This window comes from Ammospiza caudacuta, chromosome 25, assembly GCF_027887145.1.
Source record: "Ammospiza caudacuta isolate bAmmCau1 chromosome 25, bAmmCau1.pri, whole genome shotgun sequence".
Classification (NCBI taxonomy): Eukaryota; Metazoa; Chordata; class Aves; order Passeriformes; family Passerellidae; genus Ammospiza; species Ammospiza caudacuta.
Window position 1 is genome coordinate 6519486 of NC_080617.1, and position 16353 is coordinate 6535838.

The window sequence follows — 16353 nt, forward strand, 5'->3', positions numbered from 1 at the left end:
GGCCCGCCGGGCGGGGGTCGGTGCGGGGGGCGCGGGAGGCCCCGCGGGGCTCGGCGAGGGGGCGGCCCCGGCGCTGCCGCCCCGCCCCGCGGCGCCGCCCCCCGCCCGCCCCCGCGTCCCCCCGCCCTCCGCCGGGGCTGGAGCTCCGCGGGAGCCGGTGCTGGCGGCGGCGGCGGCGGGGCCGGGGCGTGCGGCGGCCTGCGCGGCTCGGCCTTTTGTTCCGCCGGCGGGAAGCAGAGCGGGAGGCGGCTGCCGGCAGCGGGAGGACGAGCAGGAACGGCAGCAGCAAGAGGAGGAGGAGGAGGAGGAGGAAGGCAGCGGCCATGCATCCCGCCGCGCCGGCCGGGGGCTGCCCGCGGGGGCGGCGCGGAGCCCCCCGCCCCCGGCCCGGCCGCTGAGCCGCGCACAAAAGGGGAGAGAGCGGCGGGGAAAGGGGAACGGGAGGGCGGCCCCGGGGTGTGGGGGTGTGTGCGTGTGTGTGTGTGCCCGCCCCGGCCCCGGCCCCGGCCCCATCCCCATCCTCCCCGGTCCGCCCCGCATCGCCGCCGGTACCGGCCCCGCCGCCCCGCCATGGCCGGGCCGCCCGGTGGCGCGGAGCCGCCGCAGCCCGACACCGGCCGCCGGGAAAGTTAGTGCGAGCGGGGCCGGAGCAGGAGGAGGAAGAGGAGGAAGAAGAAGAAGCGGCAGCAGCGGCGGCAACAGCCGCCTCCAGCCGCCGCTGCTCCCCGTCCCCCCCGTCGGCTCCCGGAGGCAACTCAGGGGATTCCATCCCGCTCCGTCCCTTTGCCATTTTTGGATGCGGTTTATAGCCAATTTTTTTTTTTTTTTCCCCTGGGGAGAAAGCAAAAAAAAAAAAAAAGCGAAGACCCAGCAGCCTTCCTCCACCTCCCGATTCCGCCGTGCCGCCACCGCCGCGCTCCCACCCGCTGGATTTTGGGGGTTCCGCCACTGCCGGTGGCACCGGGCGAGGTGACGGCAGCGACAATGCCATCATGTTTTTGAGACAGGAAACCTCCGAGTTTGCCCCGAATGAAGAACTTCCTGTGTTTAAAGTTGTACGAATATCCGCTGACAAGCCCGGTTCAAATGAAAACACGAGAGTCGGGGGGAGAGGCTAATTCGGACCAGCTGGACTCGCACGGCGCTCGGAGCTGGGCAGAAAACGCGCGGAGCCGCTCGCCCCTGCCAGCCGGCAGCGGCCGGGACAAGCAGTGCCTTTGTTAGTCAAGAAGGACGGACGGGATAATTTGAGAGCGCTTCAAACTCTTCCGCCGTTTCTGTCGCTTGGAATATTTTTACCGGAGCTGTTGGATTTTGGATGAGCCGCTGATGGATGGGGTTTTTTAGGGGTGCCGGGAGGGGGGTGAGATGAGTTGTTTCACTGCTCGGGACTGCCGCTCGGGACTTCCCATCCCCGTAGCATCACTTTGGGATTAGAGGCTGCCCCGGCGGCGGGTTTGGGACCTGCTGGCCGTGTGATGCTTCCTGCCGTGGCGGGCGAAAGGTTGCCGGGGTGTTTCCTTCATCCATAAGGACGAGAGTATGGGCAAACCACTGAGCCGGCCAGACTGTTTACGGCAGAACCGCACTTGCCTGGGCAAGGGCGAGGATGAGGATGGCTATATAGAGGATTGCTACGTGCCCCAGAGGTCGATATACGACACCATGAGAATCAACGAGCAGATCGATCAGGGATCGAAGCTCAACCAGCTCTCCAAGAGCACCCTGGGCAAGGGGGACGGCAGCACCATATCCAGCAACGGCACTCTGGGGGCTGCCAACGTCTTCGAGTCCAGGCCACCAGAACCCAAGAAGCTGGACGAGCGCGTCATCTTCGACCAGCTGAAGCTCAGCAGCGACGTCTCCAAGCCGGCGCCGGCTCCGCCAAAGCGGCGGCCGAACCCCGAGAAGAAGGAGAACGTCAACCGGCGCTCGTGGAAGTCCTTCATGCCTCCCAACTTCACCGAGTTCGCCGAAAGGATGGGGGCTTCTCTCAGCGAGGTGTCGGAGGCGGGCGCCTCCAACCCTTCCCTGCGGGACAAGCGGGATTCCAGCGCCATGCTGGCCGAGCAGCCGGGCCAGCCCGAGCACGGCGAGCCCATGTCCGAGTCCCTCACCTTGGAGCACGTCTCCAAGGCATCTGGCACGGCAGAGGCTCTGGGGGCCAAGCAGTTCAGCGTGGATGGCTATGGGGGTCCCCGGGAAGAGCGCCAGGCCCTGCTGAGCGCCGGTGACAGCCGTGCCAGGGAGCTGGCCAGGGCCCGCCGGCTGCCCAGTGCCACCTGGCCACGGGCCAGGAAGAATTTCATCAGGGGGAACTTCAACGATGGGCACCAGGAGACCCTGGAGGCCTCCGAGTCGGACTCTACGGTGGAGAACGTCAACCTCTCTCCGTGCCTTAGCGAGGAGCTGCTGGATACGGGGCTGGATATTCTCATCACCTCCAATCTCAGGGAGAAAACGGAGTCTGAGCTGAGATTTGAGGAGGACGAGCGCTGGGTGATGATGGAGGAGTGGGAGGAGGCGACGCTGTCAGAGAGAGGAAAGGCTGTTCTGGTGGCAGAGGAGAAGAGGAGCTGTTGCTTGGCAGATATTTCTGAAGAAAGGGAACAATCCACTGCTCCTGAGGACGGCTCTGCCCCCAGCCCGGGGACCTCCCTGTCCTGCACGTCCCCTGGGGATGGTGGCACCCCATGCTGCACGGAGGACGTGGCTGTGCAATGTGGGGTTGAGGACTTTGCTCCGGTTTTGGAGCGCCCAGCCAGCCCCACGGGCCCCGAGCTGTCTGACACAGACTCGGTGCAGATGTTCCTGGAGCTGGAGGAGCAGTGCCTGCATGAGGACGGGGGTGATGGAGCTGTCCCCAGCTGCCTGGACATTCAAATGTCCCCAATGGACTCAGAGGGGCTGGACCCAGATTCGGCCAAACTGGCTGGCTTGGTGGTTGAAGTGGGTCAGCACAGGGTCGCCTTGGATATCAGCGCCTCAGACTCTGCCGTTGTGTCAGATCTGGAGGACTTTGATGTCACCTGCAGCTCCCAGGTGCTGAGCACGCTGGAGCCCTTGACAGAGCCCTTCTCAGAGAGGGACACCCTGGCTGTCACCCCCACGGACTCGGACGGAGGGGCCTCCCCCAGCCCCGTGGCCATGGCAGGGCTGGGGTCCCTCCTGGAGAGCCCCCCAGTGCTGGGGGAGGCTGATCCTGATGCACTCATGGACACGGAGCTTGTGGCTGCTGGGGTGACACCCCACCCAGGGCCACATGCAGCTGCTGGGCTGGGGGGAGAGGGGTACCCCAGTGCTCCAGAGGGGTGGGGTGAAGAGAACCAAGACTTGCTTCCCGAGGGGCCCTGTCCTGGCCCAGTGTCCCCCTGCCAGCCCCCAGCCATGGAGGAGCTGGGGTCCCCCCCAGGGCACAGCCAGGCTGGCACTGAGGGCATGGATCCCTTCAGGACCCATCACCTCCTGCCTGGAAGGACTGAGGTGGCCAGCTGGGATGTCCCAGAACTGGTTTCTGAGGATGAAGCCACAGATTTGGGATCAGGGAGTGGAGCTGAGGGCTGGACTCGTCCAGCAGGGAGTGGGGATGTTTGCTGTGGTTCTCTGCTGCCTTTCCACGCTGGCTCTGCATCAGAGCCAGGCTCCCAGGCTCCGACAACATTCCCAGTGCCTGCTGAGGAGCTCCCATGGGAAATGGTTTCCCTGGGCCGTGCCCTGTCTCTGGAAGGGTCTGCCCATGCAGAGGGCATGGTCGCACATGGGGGGACACCAGCAGCCGTCCTGCAAGCAGATGTGGACTTGTTGTTTGCCCCCAGCTGGGAGGTCCCATGTCCTGCCAGCCCGGCCGCCCCTGAAGAGCTTGCTGGCACGTTGTCCATTGCAGGGCCTGCCATCCCATGGGATTTTGGGGAGCTTTCTGCTCCAGCCCACCCGCTTTCAGCAGGAGATGTGGCTGTCCTGGAGCCCCAGGGGATGCCACCAGCCACAGGGGATCCTACCATGGATGCTGAGGAACCTCCAGGAGCCACCACCACTGCCATGCCCTTGATGGTGGAGGAGCTTCTGGAAGCCCCACCACCCTTTGCTGACGTGCCTGTCGCCACCGTGCCACCACCAGCAGCTGAGCCACTCTCCTCGGGTGCCAGGGACCTCGGTGGTGCCCCCGTGCCGTTGGTGGTGTCCTTGGGGGACGCAGATGACTTTGCCATCACGCTTGTGCCGCCCATGCTGGAGCACCTGCCCGCCGCAGCGGCGGCTTTGGAGGACGACCCTGTTTCCAGCTTACCTGCAGCAGGGGTGGCAGCTTGGCAGGGTCCCCCTGGTGCCTTGTCACCCCTCCCAGAAGGTCCCAGCAGGGCGCTGGGGACGCCCTTGTCCACAGCAGCCAGGGCACAAACCCTCCCCAGGGCTGTGTTGAGGGGCTCCCCCCATCCCCGCAGCTATGGGGGTACCCCTTCCCTGTGCCCCAGTGAGGAGCAGGGGACACCGGGCACAGAGGGAGCCCTCGGTGCTGCTGCCATGGCAGAAGGGCCCCCAGCTCTCCCAGATGGATTCGTTCCAGATAACGAGGTATTTGTTGCTCAGGCTCCCACAGCCGGGGCTCCAGGCACAGAATTCGCTTTATTTTGCACTCCAGGGATGGGTGGGAGGTGGGAGCCCACTCAGTAACGCACGATCTGGGCTCCCAAACAGCCTTCTCCCTCCTGAGATCGGCTTGGATTTGGCAGGCAAAAAAATTGGGTTTTTTTTTTGGGATGGGGGGGGATTGTGTGATTGTGTAAGTAAGGGAGGCAAAAGATTCTCGCTGCTCGATGACCTGAAATGTTGACTTGCACTTTTTTGGCTTATTAAAGTACATTGTGGTCACTCAGATGGAAATCACGGACTTTAGAAAAAAAAACCTCCTCGCTGGCTCCTGGCAGGGAGTTCCCATCTTTGAAGCAGAAAATACATCAGCAAAGAGAAACCTGTAAAATGAATTAAGTGCAGGGAATTCCTGCCCCGTGCAGTCATCGCTGTCTGTAGTTTTTTTTTTCTGTGAGCATTGAGGTGCTGAGGCTCAGAAGGTGCTTGGGAAGGGGCTCAGATTCCCTCTGGTGTTTGGGGATTTTTGTTTCTCATGGCTCTTGCCTGGAGAGACTTCAATGCTGGAGTTCCCACAGCCCAGCGCTGATTTCCTGCCATCTGGAACAGGAGGAATATCACTAAGGAGACATCAGAAGTTAGTCAGCACCAAAAATCCCGATTTGGTGGCAATTACTCATCCTTTGGGCTGCACCACCCCTTTGAGATACGCACGTGGAGGGGCTTGGAGAGGTGGTTTCACATGGGGGTCCACGTGAGCATGGGCTGGGACACCCAGAGGGGACCTGGGTGAGGGAAAAACCATTGGGTCCTTGCCATGGTTGTTTCTGTTTTTTGAAATTCAGTGAGGGGGATCCTTATTTTAGGTTCAGCTCCTCTGATTGTTGACCCCACAAACCTTCCCCTTGCTCCCAGCATTGCTGGAGAGGCTCCCTGGAATTCCACAATCCAGCAGCAGAGGGGTTAAGGGAGATGAGGGAAGCAGAAAGCAAAGGGGATGCTCTGGGAAGCCTTTCTGGGAGTGAGGAGGAGGAGGAGGAGGAGGAGGAGGTGTGGTGGAGCAGATGTCCTTCTGCTGTCCCAAAATGTCTGTCCAAGGCAGGCCACCTTGCTCCACAGCAAAGGGGAGTCATTAAATATTTGTTTCCAAGCTGAGTCACAGTGAGGTTAATGAGCTAAATCACTGGAATCTTTTATGAGCAAAGGAAAACAAGTGTGTTGGACACGCTCACCCTCAGGCTGTTGCTGGGATTATTTTTGTCAGGCTCCTCAGGCTGTTCTGGGCTCTCAGGCTGGCTGATACCTGTGCTGCAGGTACCCCTGGTTGGATCACCCAGGCTTTTCCACAGGGCTCCCTCCCTGCCTGGCTCCTTTGGAGTTTGTTTTGCAGAACATGGAGAGCTCGGACCAGCCTGGCATGCCAGCCTTATCAGCCTGATCCTTTTGTGGGTTTGGCTCTTGTACCCAGCAGCTCCATATATAAACAGTAACAGGAGAACAGCCCGGGAATTGGTGATTCCAAGTCCCCATTTATTTCTTATAACCGTGGCAGAATTCTCCACGAGCAAACAGCTCTGGACAGTGTCTGCCAGCTCACCCTTCGCTCGTGTCCTGGAGGGACCTCCCTGCCCTCCGGTTCCTGAGCTCTGCTGGGAAAAAGAAGCTTTTTTTCCCTTTGGAAACGAGGCAGGGAAAGTCAAAGCAGTGCCTCTCGCTCCGGCTGGGAGCTGTGCCTGTGTGTTTTGGGGGGATTTTGGTGTTTTTAGGGGGTTTTGCTTCGTGCTCCTCCGGTTGCCGGGCGCAGAGAGCCGTGTCCTCCGCGAGCTGCTGCTCTGCTGGGGGAGATCTTGCATCCAAGTGGGAATTTTTCAGTGCAGGCAGTGCCCCAGCGTTCTTGGGCACGGGGAGCAGGTGGCTTCTTGCCATCCCCTCTGCTTCCCAACGGGAAAACGCCGTGACAGGGCCAAGGGCTGCGGGGTGACCCGTGCTCTGCATGGGCTCCTGGGCCAGGGGAGCAGAGCCAGCCAGCAGTCTGCTCCCTATTTTTGGGGTGTTTGCTGTGGGGGACAGGGCAGGCTCGTCTGAAGGACTGCACGGGCAGCGCGTGGTTCCAGCAGATCCCCAGCTCTGATAAAGAGCATTTATCTCCTCCGGAGGAACAGGATTCTCCCTGCTGCCTCTCCTGACAATGGGGAGCTTCATTTGCTCTCCTCCCCCTTCCCTATCGAATCTTTTTTGGTTTAGAAAGCTTTTCCCCACAGGATTCCCAGGCAGGACCGTGCCAAATCTGTGGTAAACGACTCGCACATTAATTGCCTATTGCCTTTGTCTTTCGAAATGCAGCGAGCTCCTCTGCTTGCCTGTAATTTCGTGGTTAACAAAACTCATATGATGTCAGGTCTCTGTTCTCAATAGCTTCACTGTGAGAATTGCTTGGGGTTTTTCCCCAGGAGCATTATTTCCCAATCTGATGGCGAGTTGGAGCCGATGCTCTCATTTCTTCCTCAGTTTTCTCTTTTTACCTCACTCCAGTGCTTTTCCCAGGAAAAATGGGATTTTCTAATTTAAAACCAGAGGTGGGTGTGGATAGACCCTGAGCTGTGCTCCAAACCAGCAGATTCCTGTGACATCTGTGTCACTAGGTCAAGGCAAGGGAGGAGTTCAGACAAACTTGCACAATTCCAATAAAATCAGTGCAAGTGGCTACTGCATCTTCCCTAGAGAGGAAAGCCTGTTGTATCCATGGAAAGACTGAGTGGCTGGAAGAACAGCTCAGACCTTATAAATTCACCTTTTCTCTCCCACCTTTTCCGCCCCACAGCAATTCCAGAAGGAGCAAGTGGATCCCCTCCAGCTAAAGCTGCAACAAGTCAATGGAGTTGGTCAGGGACTCATCCAAAGTGCCGGGAAAAACTGTGATGTCCAAGGGCTGGAGCATGACATGGAAGAAATCAACACCCGCTGGAACACCCTCAACAAGAAGGTGGGAGCGTGGGGAGGGGCTGTCCCTGGTTTTTTTGGGGTCTGGGGGAAGGATGGGATCACAGGCAGGGAGCTGAGGCTCCGGTGCCAGTGCCTGACACTGCAGTGGGGTTGTTTTTGTTTTTGGGGTGCAGGTGGCCCAGCGAGTGGCCCAGCTGCAGGAGGCCCTGTTGCACTGCGGGAAGTTCCAGGATGCCCTGGAGCCACTGCTGAGCTGGCTGGCAGACACCGAGGAGCTCATCTCCAACCAGAAACCTCCCTCTGCCGAGTACAAGGTGGTGAAAGCCCAGATCCAAGAGCAGAAGGTAAGTGAGCACTGGGAGGGGAGCTCAGGACAACCAGACAATATTTTGGGGGTTCTCTCCATTCTTCTCTCCTGGTGGATCTCAGTTCCTCACATCCCAATGTAAAGAACAGTTTGCCCACACTCAAGAATCTCCATCGCCTAAATCACCGCGTCCCTCCGTTGTCCCACTGCCTCTCGAAGTTGGTTTTGCTGGTTGGCCGTGTTTTTCCAGCCCTGAGTTTTGCTTTGTGCTGATAATTCTGCTGTGTCAGGAGCGAGCTGGTGGTGGAGCAGGGCCTGGTTGGGGTGTTTGGACAAAGGGAACGTTACAAAGTGTGAGAGCAGCCCCAAGGTGTGCCGGTGTTTGCTGAGATAACAGCCCGGGGTCGGCGCCTGCCCTCGGAGCGGGAGGAGGGGAGGTCAAGTGTGGTCATGGGGAAATATTTCAGAAATGAATTCTCAGCCAGGCTTAGTCTGACGTGTGGAGGTTGCAAGAGGAAATGGGCTTCAAGTGGAGGTTAAAAACTTGATAAGTTGGAGGGGGTTGGTGGGAAAGACTCGGAAAACTCTTCTGGCCCAGAAGTGGTTTGGGTCTTGAGTAGTGTAAGGGAGGGAAGGGGAAATAGAATGGAAAGGAGAATGGAAAGGAGAATGGAATGGAATGGAATGGAATGGAATGGAATGGAATAGAATAGAATAGAATAGAATAGAATAGAATAGAATAGAATAGAATAGAATATATGCAATGAAAGTTCACTTGAATGGGACCTACAGTGATCACCCTATCCAGCTGCCTGACCACTTCAGGGCTGCCCAAATCAAAGCATGTGATTGTTATAATGTAATATAACAATATAATATAACTCTATAATTTTTTGAGCTGGTTTTGAAGGCGGAGCCGTGCCCCTGGGCTGGGCCTGCTCTCAGCCCAGAACTGGCAGCGGTTCTGAGCCACAATTGGAGATGTGACCCCTCCAAGGGCTGGATCTGGTTCTGCTGCCCCAATCTGGTAATTTCCCCCTTCCTTTGCCTCCCCCAAGCTGCTGCAGCGCCTCCTGGACGATCGCAAGGCCACGGTGGAGATGATCCAGGCGGAGGGCGACCGCATCGCGCAGTCGGCCGAGCCCGCGGACCGCGACAAGATCGTGGGGCAGCTGGAGAGCCTGGCACGGCGCTGGGCAGGGCTGCTGGGCAGGGCAGCTGCCAGGTGAGGGGCACTGGGAGCAGCTCATCCCACGGGTCACCGCGCCCTGGAGCGTGGGGACAGCGCTCGGGAAGCTGGCGGAGATTTCGGTGCAGATACATCCTGGAAACAGCTGGAAAGCACGAGGAATCAAAGGCTGGCTGGGAGCTGGGGCTGATAGCAGTGGTTTACAATGGCAGGGAAGAGATGAGATTAAATAATTTCCCTGCAGGGGAGGGATGTTATTTTTATTCCTGTAAGCTTTAACGTTTAGCAACATCCTGTTGACACCTTTATGCTGCCAGAATCTTGTTTATGAGTTACTTATTTCTACCTAAGCTGATGTTTGAGGTTATGAAGTCACTTCTGAGGCCAGATTGGACCTTTCTCCATGTTTTTAATCATTGCCAGCAAGCTGGGCTGTCCATCCAGGACTGTCCATCCAGGACTGTCCATCCAGGATTGTCTTTAACCAGAATCTCCGAAAGACCAAGAGCCTGGTGACAAGCTGAGGGATCTCCAAGACAGTGATAGGGATAGAACAAATGGAACTAAATGATCTTCAAGGTCCTTTCCATCTCAAACTGTTTCATGAAAAACTGCACAATGGGGAAGCCCTTCTGCTGCTTTCTCAGGGCATTAAACTAAAGGCACAGCTGCAGGAAAAGCTTATTTTGCAGTTCCTCCACATTGATTTTTATCTTTGCCATTGTAGCTTGCCTGACAATGGTGTCTCACCTTGCTCTGAACAGAGCTGCTTCCTCCAAATACCTGATGCTGCTTCCCATGCCTGGCTCCAAACTGGGAGCTGCTCCTTAGTGTTTTCACTGACTCAGAGAATCACAGACTGGTTTTGGTTGGAGGGGACCTGAAAAACCATTTTGTTCCTGCGCCCTGCTGCAAGCAGGGACACCTTCCCCCAGACCGGGTCGCTCCAACCTGGCCTTGGACAATTATTCCCTTCTAATTTTGTGATTACTTTTTATAGGCAGAAGCAGCTGGAGGATATCTTGGTGCTGGCAAAGCAGTTCCACGAAACCACAGAGCCTGTGTCCGACTGGCTGTCGGTGACAGAGAAGAAATTGGCCAACTCTGAGCCCATTGGCACCCAGACTGCCAAAATCCAGCAGCAGATCAGCCGCCACAAGGTAGGACCTGTGCAGGAGCAGGATGGAGGTGGTTGGAGTCAGGTCCCGCTCCAGTGGTGTTGTTTCCACCACAACCAGAGAGGTTTTTGGCACAAACAAGGACTGCAGGAGTTACCCAGAGAAAGCTGCAAGCCCTGACCCACCAGGGTAAACATTAAACCGGTGTCCTTGCACCTCCCAGCAGATTTGGATAGAAAAAAAACCATCCCCATTCATGTGTTTCTTTTTAATTTCTCCTCAGTTTACCCATTCAGGGGTGGCTTTTACATCTCCTCCACTTTTCAGTTGCGTTCATTGTTGCGTTCCCCCTTTTAAGTTGCGTTTATTTCATTTTCCACTCATTTTTCTCCCCCCCCCCCCCCCCCTTTCTGTTGCCCATTCTCCCCACCACCATCCAGGCTCTCGAGGAGGACATAGAGAGCCACTCCACCGACGTGTCCCGGGCGCTGGGGGTCGGGCAGTCCCTGTCCTCGCTGAGCTGTGCTGCTGAGCAGAGGCTGCTGGCAGAGAGATTAGAGGCTCTGCAGAGCCGCTACGGCGAGGTCCGCGAGCGGTGCGGCCGCAAGGCAGCCCTGCTGGACCAGGCTCTGGCCAACGCCAGGATTTTTGGGGAGGAGGAGGTGGAAGTGCTCAACTGGCTGGCTGAGGTGGAGGACAAGCTGGGCTCAGTGTCCGTAAAGGATTTCAAACGGGACGTCCTGCAGAAGCAGCATGCCGACCAGCTGGTATTTCCCCTTTATTTTTGTTTAATTTTTTTTGTTTGTTTGTTTGTTTCTTCCATGTTTCTGTTGTTTGTTTTGTTGCATTTTAGCTGGTTTTGTTTATGATTCTGGGGGCCTGATTTTAATTTTGCCAAGCTGCTGGGTCTGTCTGAGGTTTGGAGAGGAGTGTAAAGAGATTTCATGTGTTATGAACAACAATTGTGGGCCCCCCCTCCACCAAAAAAAAAAAAAGTGTTTCTCAAGGCGGGGGAACTTCAAATGGTTCATTTAATTTGTGAGCAGTGTCTGAGGCAGCTTGGCCACCCTGTGCCTTCAGAAAGCTGGATGCTGTTTCCAAAACTGAGAGCTGGGAAAGTCTGCTGGGTTTTTGGAGCTGGGCTGGCCACTGAGGAAGCCTCTGCATCCGCTCCCTGGGGCTGTGCAGGCTCTTTGCAAGAGTGAGGTTCTGCTTAATGCAAGGGCAAGTCCTTTGGTAACACAGATCCAATGGGTTGGGTTGGGTTTGCTCTGAGATTTGGGCCTTTGAGTCCCAAAAATCTTAATAATTCCCATAGCAGGATAGCAGGACAGTTTTCAGATGGGTTGTCCAGCCTGCCTGTGCTCAGTAGGGAAGTTCATGTTCCCCACAGCAACTCTGGCTGGCAGGACACAGGGAGCTGTCTGCAGCAGGGTAACCCAAATTTGCCTTTTCCTTCAGGCTCTGAATGAGGAAATTGTGAACAGGAAGAAGAACGTGGACCAAGCCATTAGAAATGGACAAGCTCTCCTGAAGCAAACCACAGGTAACAGGGAGGAGATCTGGGAAATGTGGGGGGTCTGGGAATCCATCCTCCACGTGCCTTTCCTTGGGAAGTCCATGCTCTGTTGGGTGGAGGCTTTTCTCCCTCAGGTCTTCATTTCCTTTTGGAAACTCCCAGAGTGGCTGGTTTGCATCCAGATGCTGAGCCGCAAACACTCCAGCTTAGGATTTGCTTGGTCCCAAAATCCCGAACTCCCATCTTGGGGAGCGGGTGATTCCCAGTGCTGCTGTGGGGATGCTCAGTGCTGAGGGAGGCTTTTCTCACTGCAGCCAGCTGCTAAATCACATGGAAAAGAGGTTAAAAATACCCCCAGCCCTCTGCTAATGCTGCTTTCCCAGACTGAGCAGTTGTGGCTGTTGCCACGTGGGTGTGAGTTTATGTTTATGAGTGGGAAGAGAGGTCGGGGCGCTGCGTTTCCTTCAGATGTGGTCTGCTCAGAGCAGATGTACAGCCCCGTGTCCTTGTGGGAGCTGTGGAGCAGGAAGAGTGATTACAAAGGATTTGGCAGGCAGCTCTGTGTCCCCTCGGAAGCAGCAGCGAGGGGTGAAGTGACCCTTTTTTCTTGGAGCTGTGACACGTTGATGAGAACTGAGTTGGGGTGGCTTTGGTTTGGGGTGGATTGTGACAAAACCAGGCTTTGCAGCTGGTTTTATCACAAGCTCCCATCCCATCCCATCCCATCCCATCCCATCCCATCCCATCCATGTGGAAGATGTCAGAGCTTAATAAAACCCGGCTGAAGTCACGTCAATACAAAGAAAAGTTATGCTGAAATTAAAAGGGAGAGGGACAGAGAAAGTGGCTCCTGAAGCTTTCTGGGGTGGCTCCTGAGGCCCCCTGAGCCCAGCACCATTTTCCCCCTGCTGCAGGGGAGGAGGTGCTGCTGATCCAGGAGAAGCTGGACGGAATCAAGACGCGCTACTCCGACATCACCGCCGCCAGCTCCAAGGCCCTGCGCACGCTGGAGCAGGCACGGCAGCTGGCCACCAAATTCCAGTCCACCCACGAGGAGCTCACTGGGTGGATGAGCAAGGTGGAGGAGGAGCTGGCCTCCAGCGGGGCGCAATCCCCTGCTGGAGAGCAGATCCCCCAGTTCCAGCAGCGGCAAAAGGTGGGAAAACAGCAGGGATGGTTTGTTTTGTGCTTGGGGAGGAGCTGGGAAGGGCACACATGCATGGGTGGCTTCCACAGGAGCTGAAGAAGGAGGTGATGGAGCACAGGCTGGTCCTGGACACAGTGAATGAGGTGAGCAGGGCTCTGCTGGAGCTGGTTCCCTGGAGAGCCCGGGAGGGGCTGGACAAGCTGGTGTCGGACACCAACGAGCGCTACAAGCTGGTCAGTGACACCATCAGGCAGAGGGTGGAGGAGATCGATGCTGCTATCCAGAGGTCTCAGCAGGTGAGTGGAGAACCCCTGCAGGGTTTGCTTGGGACAGCAGGAGCCAGCAGCCAGGCACTGCTTGTCACACGAGGCAGTGGGAGGGATGGCAAGCATAGGCAAAGGGTAAATCCCATCAGGAATGCCAAGGGATGGACCCTAGCAGCAGCTGTGGCAGCAGAGATGGTGGCTGACCTGTTTTAGTGTGTGTTTTTGGGATGGCTGACCCCTCCTGGTGTGTGTTTTTGGGATGGCTGACCCCTCCTGGTGTGTGTTTTTGGGATAGCTGACCCCTGTTGGTGTGTTGTTTTGGAATGGCTGACCCCTCCTGGTGTGTGTTTTTGGGATGGCTGACCTGTCCTGGCGTGTGTTTTTGGGATGGCTGACCCCTCCTGGTGTGTGTTTTTGGGATGGCTGACCTGTCCTGGTGTGTGTTTTTGGGATGGGATCATTCTGGAGCAGCACTGTGTTGTCCTGCCTGAGAGCTGCTGCCTGCAGGGGTGATGTGGATGGTGTGAAACTGGTGATGGGTGACTGTCAGAGCTGGGAAAACATCATCCCCCACTGGGAGAGCACAGGGATTTGTTCCAGGCCAGCAGTCCTCCCCAAAAATGCTTGTCCTGCACAAACTGGAGGCTGTGGAGTGCTGGGAATACCTGACCTCACTCCATGGAGTCAGTTCTCCAGGGAGGAGCAAAGGAAATTCTCCTAGGTATGGGGATGTCCCTTTCCCTGCAGACAGGGAGGGTGTGGGGAGAGGTGGCTGCTCCAGCTTGCCCCAAAACCAACTGCAGGAGCCCCAGAACCCGATCCCCATCCTTCTCCTCGCACTGGGGTGAGGAGTTTGTCCCTGCTGGGTCCCTCTGTCATTCCCACCGTCCCCAGCTCCCCGAGTGCTCCATCCCTGCTGCCCAGCACTGACCACTGCCCCTCCTCTCCCCTGTGCCAGTACGAGCAGGCAGCTGATGCAGAGCTGGCCTGGGTGGCTGAGACCAAGAGGAAGCTGATGGCCCTGGGTCCCATCCGCCTGGAGCAGGACCAGACAACGGCCCAGCTGCAGGTGCAGAAGGTCTGTGTGCACTCCCTGGTGGCTTCTGGGGGTGGGCACCAAGGAGGGATGGTCCAGTTTGGGTCGTGGGATGCATTTTGGGGCAGCAGCTTTACCCTGTGCTGAGCTCAGAGCAGCAGGAGAGACGCAGCACTTCTCCTTGGGATGTGAAAGGAAAAACAAAAAAACAAAGGAAAATATTGAAATAAATCATCCAAGTGTTTGGCTTCCCAAGGAAAAAGCTTCCTGCCTGTTCACAGGAGCCACTTAGGGCTTGGTGGGTGCTTTGCTTTGGTCTCCCTTGGGAGATCTGCTCCCATTTCAGCTTTTCCTTGTGGGCACCAGAGCAAGCTCTGCCAGGGTCTCACCGGAGCTGGCAGCAGGAAGGGTTAGAGAAATGTGTGTATTGATTAATGAGGGTGGTTTCCATTTGCTGTTTGCTCATTGTTCCCTGCAGTGAGGGACTCCACAGTTCCCTCCCAGCAGCCAGACGTGGAACAAAGAGGTGCTGGAGGGGTTGGGGTTTGGTTTTTTTTTCCATGTATCTTTGAGATGAGCTCATGCCTGAAAGAACATGCACTTTAAATAAACCCTTTTCTTCCCTCTGCCTGGGCAATCAGAGCAGCACACAGGCTTATTGGATTTAAAATTAAAGGGAAAAAAAAGGAAAATAAGACAGTGTTATAAGAGAGGGGGGATTGAACCATCGAGCATTAAGTTAAATTGAGCTCAGCTTCCCGCTGTTAATCTCGTAGACCTTGGGAATGGCAAAGTTATTGGTGGATGCAGCTCTGGAGAGCATCATTTTGTGGGATAACATTCACTAACAAATGGATGATGGAGCTTTTCCTCCACTGAGGACCTTGGGTGTGGATTATACCTCATTTTTAGAGCTGTTTTCGGGTCTTTGAAAGAGAGAGGTTGGTGTAGATGAGGAAAACAGGCAGGAATCTGCATTCCCAGCCACAGGATGCTTGCACTGAGTTTTGCAGGGTCTCTTTGGCAGGAGGGTGCTGTGGATGGGCTCTGAGCTCTCCCCTCTCTCTTTCCAGGCGTTTTCCATCGACATCATCCGGCACAAGGACTCCATGGACGAGCTCTTCAGCCAGCGCCACGAGATCTTTGGCACCTGTGGAGAGGAGCAAAAAGCTGTGCTCCAGGTGAGCCCCCTCTGCTATTGACTGCAACAGAGAGGGCAGAGAGGCCAATCCCCAGCCCCTTGCACGTGCTGAAGGAGTTTAAAATCACTCCATCTTCAGTAATTCCCACCAGCGCTAGCAGAAATCTCTTTACATTTATGACTCTCCTTTATGGCCGGTTTTTATTGCAAGGTTTGGGGATGGGGAGGGGGAGATTCCCGAGGCTGCTTTAACTGGAATTACAACGTGGAAGGCCACCAAAGGCACCTCCTTCTCTTCCAGCTCTCAGCATGGAGCTGGCCCTTTTCCTGGGCCCTTTTAACTCTCCTCCCTGATTTTTTTTTTAGGAGAAAACTGAGTCCCTGGTGCAGCAGTACGAGGCTGTGAGCCAGCTCAACTCGGAGCGTTACGCCCGCTTGGAGCGTGCCCAGGTGCTGGTGAACCAGTTCTGGGAGACCTACGAGGAGCTGAACCCATGGATTGAGGAGACCCAGGCCCTCATCTCCCAGCTGCCACCCCCAGCCATCGACCATGAGCAGCTCAAGCAGCAGCAGGATGACATGAGGGTAAGGGGATGAAGAGTTTGGGGGTAAGAGGATGCAGAGCATGAGGGTAAGAGGATGCAGAGTATGAGGGTAAAAGGATGCAGAGTTTCCACCTCCTGTCCATCAACACAGGGCAACAACACCTTTTTCTTCTGAATTTTCCTCCATTTTTCCCCCTTTTCTGTCCTTTTTGGGGTGTTTGCTTGTGTTATGCAAGAGCGCCACATGAAAATCCCTCGTTGTGTTGGAGCGCTCCTTACCAAAATTCAGCTTGCTTCCAAGGAAACCTGGCTGCTTTTGGATCTCCTTCCTGCTCGTGGCAGGAGGAAAAAATCACTTTGTGCTTTTAGGGTAGAGACTGCAAAGCAAAAAATTCCCAGTGGGGTCCCCCGTGGAGCTGTGGGGAGGGTCAGAGGCTGGGGAAGGACCCGTGCCAGGCACTGTGCCATAGCCATGTTGGGAAGAGCCGAGTGCCATGTGCTTGGCAGATGCTGGGGCATGAAATCCAGGCTGTGAGTTCCTCCCAGATACCATCCCTG

General features: G+C 56.3%; 2 protein-coding genes across 2 annotated transcripts in view; both read left to right on the plus strand.

Moving 5' to 3' along the window:
- Positions 1-16353, plus strand: part of MACF1 (microtubule actin crosslinking factor 1) — a 146076-nt gene that overhangs the window by 106261 nt on the left and 23462 nt on the right. The window contains exons 58-68 of the mRNA XM_058819643.1: positions 7406-7567; positions 7701-7871; positions 8893-9059; positions 10024-10183; positions 10582-10908; positions 11603-11687; positions 12575-12816; positions 12897-13103; positions 14032-14151; positions 15183-15290; positions 15617-15835. Coding sequence (XP_058675626.1) covers positions 7406-7567; positions 7701-7871; positions 8893-9059; positions 10024-10183; positions 10582-10908; positions 11603-11687; positions 12575-12816; positions 12897-13103; positions 14032-14151; positions 15183-15290; positions 15617-15835 — 1968 coding nt within the window. The remainder of the gene's footprint in view (positions 1-7405; positions 7568-7700; positions 7872-8892; positions 9060-10023; positions 10184-10581; positions 10909-11602; positions 11688-12574; positions 12817-12896; positions 13104-14031; positions 14152-15182; positions 15291-15616; positions 15836-16353) is intronic.
- Positions 538-4778, plus strand: LOC131567882 (microtubule-actin cross-linking factor 1, isoforms 6/7-like). The gene has a single exon (XM_058819644.1). It carries the CDS (start codon positions 1543-1545, stop codon positions 4666-4668), a length of 3126 nt encoding a protein of 1041 aa, XP_058675627.1. The 5' UTR covers positions 538-1542; the 3' UTR covers positions 4669-4778.

What these genes read in the sequence shown, in the direction of transcription:
- LOC131567882 (XM_058819644.1), top strand. Translation starts at nt 1,543, where the DNA reads ATGGGCAAACCACTGAGCCGGCCAGACTGTTTACGGCAGAACCGCACT.